The following is an 8,968-nucleotide window of genomic DNA, read 5'->3' on the forward strand; positions in this document are numbered from 1 at the left end:
TGAGGGGCCCTGCTGCCTCCAAGATGGTACCTCCTGCCCCCGCCCAAGCTCCCTGTTCCCTGACCCTGCCTCATGCTCCCCACCCTTCTCCCTGGCTGAGGATCAGGACCAGGAGCTGCAGGAACTTGGTCCATGTCAGCTGTGGAGCCACCCTTAGCCCAGGGTGGAGATTCCGTTCAGGGAGTTGGTGCCACACCATCTGCCTGTGAACCCCTCCCTGACCCCGACTCTGGGAACCAGAGGCGGGGGGAGCAGCTGCTTCCAGGGCTAGAGAAGCCAGAGGTCACCAAGGCCCAGTGTCCTTCAGTGTTAGAGATACACCTGACCCTGCATAGCCTCATGCTGGCTCCAGCAGCCCTCCGTCAGGGCAGCGGGTCCCATGCTTGTTGTGTTCTTTTTTTTTCCCCAAATGAAATTGGGTTTTGCTCTGTCGCCCACGCTAGAGTGCAGTGGTGTGATCATAGCTCACTGCAGCCTAGACCTCCTGGGCTCAAGCCATGCTCTTACCTCAGCGTCTTGAGTTGCTGGGTCTACAGGTGCATGCTGCCACACCTGGCTATTTTTTTTTTTTTTTTAAATTTTTGTAAGGAGGTTTCATGGATGGGCATGGTGGTTCATGCCCGTAAACCCAGCACTTTGGGTGGTTGAAGTGTGTGGACTGCCTGAGACCAGCCCAGGCAACATGGTGAAACCCTGTCTCTACTAAAATACAAAAAATAAGCCGGGTGTGGTGGTATGTGCCTGTAATCCCAGCTACTCCTGGTGCTAAGACAGGAGAATCGCTTGAACCTGGGAGGCAGAGGTTGCAGTGAGCCGAGATAGCACCACTGCACTCCAGCCTGGGCAACAGAGCGAGACTCCATCTCAAAAAAGAAAAAAAAGATGAGGTCTCAATATGTTGCCCTGGGTGGCCTGGAGCTCCTGGGCTCAAGTGATCACCCTGCCTTGGCCTCCCAAAGTGCTGTGTTTATAGGCGCACACTACCACACCCAGCTAATTTTCATGTTTTTTAGTAGAGATGGTGTTTCGCTGTGTTGTCCAGGCTGGTCTCAAACTCCTGGGCTCAAGCGAACCTTCCACTTCGGCCTCCCAAAGTGCTGGGATTACAGGTGCATGCCACTGCACCTGGCCTTTCTGAGCAGTGCCTGGAAGCCGCCTCCTGACTGGGGCTAGGGTCAGAGTGGCCAGCTGAATGCTGGGCCATCAGGGTGAGGGGTGTCTTCTCCTTGCCCATTTCCTGTTCTGCCGGGGCAGATGGAAGGAGAAGGCCCTGCAGAAGCAGATGCTCCTTTGGGGTGGTGTTAAACATGATGAGATGGTAAGAGCTGCGTTCACTTTAAAGGAGTATGTCTGGTGTTGCTTGGAAAGAAGTGTCAGGGGCAAGAATGCTGCAGAAGGGCTGGCCTGGAGGACAGGGTGGGACTGCAGAGCCAGCTGCCCGGGGGCAGGAACCTGTACTTGATCAGAGCTTCCTGGGAGAGCCCGGCTCTGGGGTGGAGTTCTGAGCAAGAGGGCCCTGCTTAGCTATGCTTGGTGTTTCTGGGTCCTGTGACTCACGTGCGAGCAGCCTGTGGTGCTGGTGTCACGGGGGGAAACTGAGGCAGGAACCCCATGGAGCTGCTCGGCAGGGGACAGGCAGTTCTTGTCCTGTCCCCTGCCGAGCTGTCCCACACCTGCATGGCAAACACAAACCCCGCCACGGAGCCTCCTCCTATCTGCACAGGGCCTCCAGAGCGCCATGTGTGAGGCCTTCACGGGCGGGGTGGGGTGGGGCCAAGAGCCTGCTGCGGGCTGGCCAGGCCGCAGCCCTCCCTATCCCACCCTGCGCTGCCTCTGTGTACCTCTCAGGGCCCTCAAGGCTTTTCCTGTGGCTTCTGACAGGTGCAGCCAACGACGACGACTTCTAAGCCATTAAGCTCACGGCACTGGGGAGACCCCAGTTTCTGGTAAGGGCTGTAACCTTTCAACTGTAGAGTCTGGCACTGGGAGAGTCCTCAGGCAGCTGTGGGCATCCACTAAAAATGCAGGTGCCCATGCCATAGAGGCCTGAGCTGGCCACAGGGGCTGTGTGGGGGATTGGGGCAGGCACGGGGTGTGTGCAGATGGCATTCAGGCCTGCATTTGCAGCTGCAGTTCTCAGACAGGCCGACCAAATGGAGATGCTTCTTTCACCAAATGGCTGCAAAGCAAGGGCAAATGGGCCTGGATGCCATGGTCACCAAGCTGGAGGTGGCAGTGCTGTAGGTGGGACAGCCCCCTCCCTTGTCCTTTCCTGGGGCTTGTGAGGGCATGAGCACTGTGGGGGCCCACAGTGGGGGATGACAGGTACTGGTCTGAGGTGGTTTTAGAAACTCATCCAGGGCATGGGGCTCACTTCAAAGCTCCTGGGGTTGGCCTGTGGAGGAAGAGGAGGTCTGAGGGACTGTGAACAAATAGAGGAGATGTTGGCAGGAGAGCTGGGGAGCCAGCCCGGCAGGGAGTGGGCGTGCATTAGCATCAGGGCGGGAATAGACCTGTCTATGCAGTAGAAAGAAACCAGAAATGGATCCCGTTCTCGCCAACAATAAATAAAGCCAAAAATGCCACCAGAGGCCAGTGAGTTGGGGGAAGGATAAAATGTGAGTGGATCGGACTGATCCAGGCCTTCTCACTTCTCAAGGAAAGCGTCACAAAGATGGGCATCACATCCAGGGCTGAGATTGAGGACTGGTTCATGGCAGAGACCCTGGGAGTGTCTTGCTGAGAACAGCCCCCAGGCTGAGAGGACATGACCATCAGCCATGGTTCCAGCAGAGCCCCAGTGGTGTCTTCCGGTATTGGCTGCACTGCCTGAGAGGGTGGGCCTTGGGGATGACAGTGCTGAAGCACTGCTTTTCACACAGCAGGAGTTGACGGCCTTAGGAGTCCCGGAGGCTGGGGCTGGGCTGGGCAGGATAGACATAGGACCAGCAGAGACCCCAGAGAGGGCTCCTTCTAGAATTATCTGGGTCTAGAGCAAGGTGTCACTCTCAGCCTTCCCTGGAGCTCACGCTGGCAGGTGAAGGGTCACAGCCCCACATACCATCCTGTGGGCCAGGGACTGGGACCAAGGTCACAGGACCCCCAGTTGAAGTGAGGAGGTGATGAGGTGGTGCATCAGTGAGCCATCCCCTCATGCACTGCCAGCCTTGCCCACTGTGTCCGCCTCTGGCCTGGCTGCCTCTGCTCAGCCTCTCCACAAGCTCAAAACAGCCCTAGGGTACTCAGTGTTTTCATAGCCACCTAGATAACAGGACTGTTTGTGTTTTTGTTTTAAATTTTTTAAATGAATGTATTTTTCATAGAGACCCGGTCTCACCATGTTGCCCAGGCTGGTTTCAAACTCCTGCGGTCAAGGGATCTGCCCACTATAGCCTCTCAAAGTGCTGGGATTACAATTTTGAGCCACTGCATGCCACTGGTTTGAGATTTTTAAACAGATAACAATATTTACATTTTATCTGTCTTTTGAAAATGCACACTGAGGTGGGTTTTGTGGTGGTTGGTGAATGGACTGGTTTGGGCCCGGATCCTCCACCGGACCCTAGCACCCACAGGTGGGGTCACCGACTTTGCTGATGCACCTCCTCCCACAGCATCGTGGACCTGCAGGACTGGAACAGCCTCATCAACATCAGGACCAAGCTCTCCAAGCACCTGATGGTCCCTAACGCACAGGTAACACCTCCGCTCCTCTGTGAGGCCCAGCTCAGCAGAGTGCTGGGCTAAGAAGGGAACTCAGCGTGCTCCAAGTGTCTCCTGTTGCCCACCCAGGGAATGTAATATAACCAAGGTCACTGCACACTATGGCCCTACAGAGCCCCTATGGTCCAGGGAGAAGAAGACAAACCCACTAATGTCCACATAAGGCATGGTGGGACAGAGACCCATGCAGAGCCTTAAGGTACCACAAGAAGAGGGTGTCTGGGGGCTTTCCCCAAGATGCATCAGGTCACCCCAAACTTCAGAGGCCTGAGATGGCAACAGTCACTCTGCTTCTCCCTCATGGTTCTGGGGTTGACACGACTCGGGGAGGCAGTCCTCCTTTGGGGTTTCCTGGGTGGCAGTACTCACAGAGTGGTGGGCCTGGGTCCTGGTGGAGGTGCCCATTTACATGTCTGAAAGTTGGTGCTGGCTGTGGCTTGGGCTTTCTCTCAACATGGCAGCTGGGTTATAAAGGTTGGTGTCCCCTGAGATGTGAGAGCCAGGCAGAAACTGGGTTACCTTTTCCTGCATCACCTCAGGAGTCACATGGTATTTTTCTGCCAAGTTCTGTTTGTTAGAAGCATGTCACCAGGCCAGCCTGTATGCTGGGGGGAGAGGAATGAGACTTCTCCGCCTGTGGGAGAGTGCCCAGGAACTGGCAGACTGCTTGAAAGAACAACCTAAGCAGGGATTGGAAGAAAGAACAGAATCACCTTCAGAAGACACTCTGCAGAGGCAGCTTTCCATCAGACATCTAGCCCTGGTTCACTAAGGGCCCAGCCTCAAACTTAGAGCTCCCGACCCAGAGCCTTGGGGTGCAGTGTGTACAGTGCGACCTTGCACCAAGGCCACCAGCTGTTGGAGACATTAGCATGGTGTAGCAAGGGATCAAGAGGTACTGTTTGTGCCCAGTGAGACAAGGCTGCTGGGGCCAGCAAAGGGGTGAGCGGTAGGCCCTGTGCTGCAGGGACCCTGTGGGATGGGTCCCCATGGCCTCTGAGCACCAGCTCCTTGAAGGCCTCATCCTGGAGGGTGCCCTGGTCTCTGGCCATGTGTGAGTGAGTGCTGCACAGCCGTCCTGTCTGCCTGTAGCCAGGGGTTCTTCCTCCTGGGCCCTCTCCCTGATCTGGATGGAACCCTTCTGTTTGATGATTGGGTGATCAGTGTTCACTTCCTCAGGGTCACATAGTAGCTGCAGGGGCCCTCCCACAATGGTGGGGCCTCAGTGGGAACTGGGGAGGCTGTTAGAGTACACGCTTTGGGGTGCAGGCCTGGACTGAGCCTGGGGCCCAGGGGCATGGGCACGGGCACTGAGCTCCGTTGTGGTGCCACTAGGCACCACATAGGGCAGTACACTAGCTGGGTTGGGGTTTCCAGGACATTGTGTTGCTGTGTCCTACTGGCCCTCCCTCCTGGCCCTGCTTGGAGGCGCTGAGAGGATTCCTGTGGGCCAGGAACAGTGAGAGAGGTTTAGCCTAGGCCTTGGGGTGGCACTTTCCAGCCCTTGCTGTGGCCTGTGTGCTGCGCTCCCAGACAGGACTGCTGGAGCCCCTGCTGTCCTGGTTTACTGAGGAGGAGCAGCTGCAGATGACGAGGATGCTGCAGCGGATGGGTGTCCTGGCCAATGTGAGCCGCCCTGCTCAGGCAGAGGGCTGGGGCCCTGGGGCCCTGGGACTCATGCAGAGGAGGACACCTGCCTCACTTGAGCAAAAGCTGCTCCCCCTCCCCCTCCCCTTGTGCCTCTCAGAAAGCCACAGAGGCAGGTGTGCAGCTACTGGTGGACACTGAGCAGACCTACTTCCAGCTGGCCATCAGCTGCCTGATGCTAGAGATGCAGCGCAGGTTCAACGTGGAGAAGCCACTCATCTTCAACACGCACCAGTGCTACCTCAAGGTCAGCTCCCACCCAGCCTCTGCCTGCCTGGGGGCTTGGAGGCCGGCCACAGGAGGGGCTCCTCTCATCTGAGCTCCGTGGTATTTGCCTGGTTCCATGCTGAGCACCTGCCAGGGAGCTCATGGGATGGAAGAGAGAGTGGGCCATGCCCCCAAGGGGCTGTTGGGTTCTTCTGCAGCACAGCTTACCCAGGGTGGACCCCAGGGTCCAGGAAAGAGGCCCTTGGGTGGTGGCCATGGCCAGGCCTGCAGAGGAGGTTGAGGCCGGGGTGACTGCCTCAGAGTAGGAAGAAAGGCCACTGATGATGCCTGCTGCCTGCAGCCCCTCCTCTTCTCAGAATCAGCCAAGAGTATTTAATGGGCAAGAGGAGGACAACAATCTTTATGAGGATCCACTAGATGTGCCCGACACCCCCAACTTGGAAGGCTTCACATGACCATTTCCTCAAGCTTGTTTTCAATTGAGCACCCCTCTTTGGGCCCTTGCTGAAATGACTCACCTAGGATGTTGCATGAATTCAGGGAGCCCAGGAGTGCTTCAAGTCAGGACCCCCAGCCCAGCCTGAGGACTCCGAGCTGCTTAGGGACGTTAGCAGGTCCAGAGCTCTCAGGGGTGAGCCGGGTGCCCAGAGGACACAAGATGGCATGGGGAGGTGTCCAGGCAGGAGCCTGCAGTATACACCCCTCCCACGGTCGGCCTGGGAATCTAGAGCATGTGATGGCTACTGGTGCCTGGGCTGCCCCCACAGGGCTGTCCACCAGCCACACAGGATGCTGCAGATGTCCCCACCGCCATTTCTCCTGGGGAAAGAGGTTGGAGGCCCATCCTCAACCACATCTGCTCCAGGTGCCCTGAGCTGCACCACCCCAGGCAGCTGCTGCCTGGCTCTGGTGACTGTACCTGGGGGCACATGGGCCCAGGAAGGCCCCATCCTGCTGTCACTTGGGCTTGCCCAGGCTCCCTGCGACTTTTGGCCCTGGTCCCACAGGATGCCTATGACAGTGTGACCCTGGACATGGAGCTGGTTCACCGTGAGGGCTGGCGTTTTAGGGCCAAGCTGGTGTGGGGTGCATATATGACCCAGAAGCGAGCCCATGTGGCAGAGATCGGCTATGAGGACCCCATCAACCCCACATATGAGGTCACCAACACCATGTACCATAGGTCCGCAGCTCTCCCGCAACTCCGTCTTCCAAGGGCAGGGTGCCAAGAAACCGGGACTGAGGGAGGGGCTTGGAGAAGCTGCTGGGGCTGACCCTGTCCCACCCTGCTGGAGCCATAAGCCCCCAGCTGGAGTGGCAGCCACATGTGACCCGAGGTCAGAACTGATATTTCCTCTGCTTTTGTGTTATGTATTGCTTTTTCAAAAACATTAAGGTTATTCTTTTAGAAATATAAAAAAGCCTATTAAAGCAAAATCAGCCACCGTTCCCTGAGCCAGCTCCTACAGACACTTAGATCCAGAGCTGTGCACGAGCGCCCGGCTCCCCTGCCCCGCAGGCTCAGCCTGTGCTTTTCAGTTTCCACAGCGGGATCGCCCATCAGCTGCTCTGCACCTCCTTTTACTCTCTAGTTCTCTTGGTGATCTTTTCATGTAGCACAGGCCGAGTGACCATGGGCTTTTCCTTAGAGGTCAGTGTGCATGTTGCGAATGCAAAGATCCCAAGTGTCTCTTGGTTGGCATGTTGTGCCACAGTGTACACATCTGGAGCATTGTTGTTTGCGTTGTACAGTGTGTCCTCTGCCCAATGCGTTTTTTATTTCGCATTCCATCTGGGTCCCCTTGTGTGGGCTTGCAGAGCGGCACTTTTAACTGCCAGCATGGGGTGCCCAGGGCTGTGTCCAGCGTCTTTGATCTTACTGGTTTTCAGACTGGTTGTTGTCATAGGGACTCGCTGGACATACTGTCACCATCTGTAGTACACATGGGCTGTCAGGGGTTCTGTGTCAGAGGATGCAGCTGTCCTAGGTTCCCAGAAATGGAATTGCTGGGTCAGGGAAAATGTATGCATGGTCAGGCCTGCTGAGTGTCCTCTCTGCAGGAGGGCCATACTGCTTGGGCGTCCCGGTGCCCTGGGATGCCCAACCCCACTGTGGCCTACGGACCTGCTTCCTTTTAATTTCCTTGCAGGGCCAACGGTACACTGCAGGACTCCTCCCCAGAAGCAAAGCTGTGTTGTCATGAGGCTCATGGGCATGACTGGCCTGGTCCTGAGTCATGGCACATTAGATGCAGAGATGCTGCTCCCCAATTCTGAGTGAATTATCTGCCCCAGACATCGTTCAGTTGTTCTTGGTTGCTGGTCTTTCTTTTTCCTGAGGTGCTGGGAGGGGCAGATGCTGCTCCCAATTCTCCTGATGCTGTGGGCACCCTTGGAAAGAGCCGGCTCACTGGATGGCCCTGGGCCTGGCCTTGGCATCCTCCATGTGCATCTGGTAATGAGAGGCACAGGCAACCACAGGCCTGGAACTGGGCTCACATGGCACTCTCCACAGGTGCCTGGACTACGTTTTGGAGGAGCTGAAGCACAACGCAAAGGCCAAGGTGATGGTGGCCACCCACAATGAGGACTCAGTGTGCTTCACGATGAGCAGGTAGGTGTGCCTTACCCTGCTCTGTCACCCCACCCAGAGCTAGGTGTGCCCCACCCTGCACTGTCACCCCACCCCGAGCTGTTGGCTCCTCTGGTTGGGGAGAATTGGCATCAGTGCAGAGCTCAGGGTGGGCAGAGCAACCTGCTGGGTGCAGTTGGGCATTTGTGGGGTAGGTTAGTGAAATGGGCTGGAGGGCAGCTTCAGTGACCCACAGGCCTGGGCCTGCTGCTTTTCTGAACATTGTACCGTGAGAGTGCAAAGGCCCTTTGCAGTTACTTTGGTTTTTAAAAGTAACATTTTGTTATTATTACTAGTTTTTGAGACAGAATGTTGCTCTGTCACATACGCTGGAGTGCAGTTGCGTGGTCTCAGCTCACTGTAATCTCTGCTTCCCAAGTTCAAGCAATTCTTCATGCCTCAGCCTTCCAAGTAGCTGGGATTACAGGTGTGTGTCATCACACCTGGCCAATTTTTTGTATTTTTAGCAGAGACAGAGTTTCACCATGTTGGCCAGGCTGGTCTCAAACTCCTGGCCTCAAGTGATCCTCCCTTCTCGGCCTCCCAAAGTGCTGGGATTACATGTGTGAGCCACTGTACCCAGCCTTTTAGAAACTGACTTACTAAAGTTCCAAATCAAAAAATTAAATTTCATTAGGGGATTCACATGGCTCTGGAAAGGTACAAATGCAGTATTGGAATCCAGTCCCTCAGGAGGCCTCCAGAGCACTGCCTCATTTATAAGCAATTCCCTTCACA

At 56.1% G+C, this 8,968-nt stretch overlaps 1 protein-coding gene and 1 long non-coding RNA gene across 2 annotated transcripts in view; both read left to right on the forward strand.

Moving 5' to 3' along the window:
* LOC108298305 (hydroxyproline dehydrogenase-like) overlaps positions 1–8,090 on the forward strand; it is a 20,790-nt gene extending 12,700 nt beyond the window's left edge. Inside the window, 6 exon segments of the mRNA XM_037735720.1 lie at positions 1,255–1,318; positions 1,882–1,946; positions 3,615–3,696; positions 5,257–5,349; positions 5,471–5,617; positions 6,606–8,090. Of these exon segments, the coding sequence (XP_037591648.1) occupies positions 1,255–1,318; positions 1,882–1,946; positions 3,615–3,696; positions 5,257–5,349; positions 5,471–5,617; positions 6,606–6,872 (718 nt within the window). The 3' untranslated portion in view covers positions 6,873–8,090.
* On the forward strand, positions 1,839–2,760 carry LOC119466699. The gene is made up of 3 exons (XR_005198726.1): positions 1,839–1,946; positions 2,128–2,244; positions 2,660–2,760. It is a non-coding gene; the product is annotated as an uncharacterized LOC119466699 (long non-coding RNA).
* Positions 8,091–8,968: the final 878 nt, after the last annotated feature.

Source organism: Cebus imitator, unplaced genomic scaffold (genome assembly GCF_001604975.1).
Source record: "Cebus imitator isolate Cc_AM_T3 unplaced genomic scaffold, Cebus_imitator-1.0 Scaffold931, whole genome shotgun sequence".
NCBI classification, from domain to species: Eukaryota; Metazoa; Chordata; class Mammalia; order Primates; family Cebidae; genus Cebus; species Cebus imitator.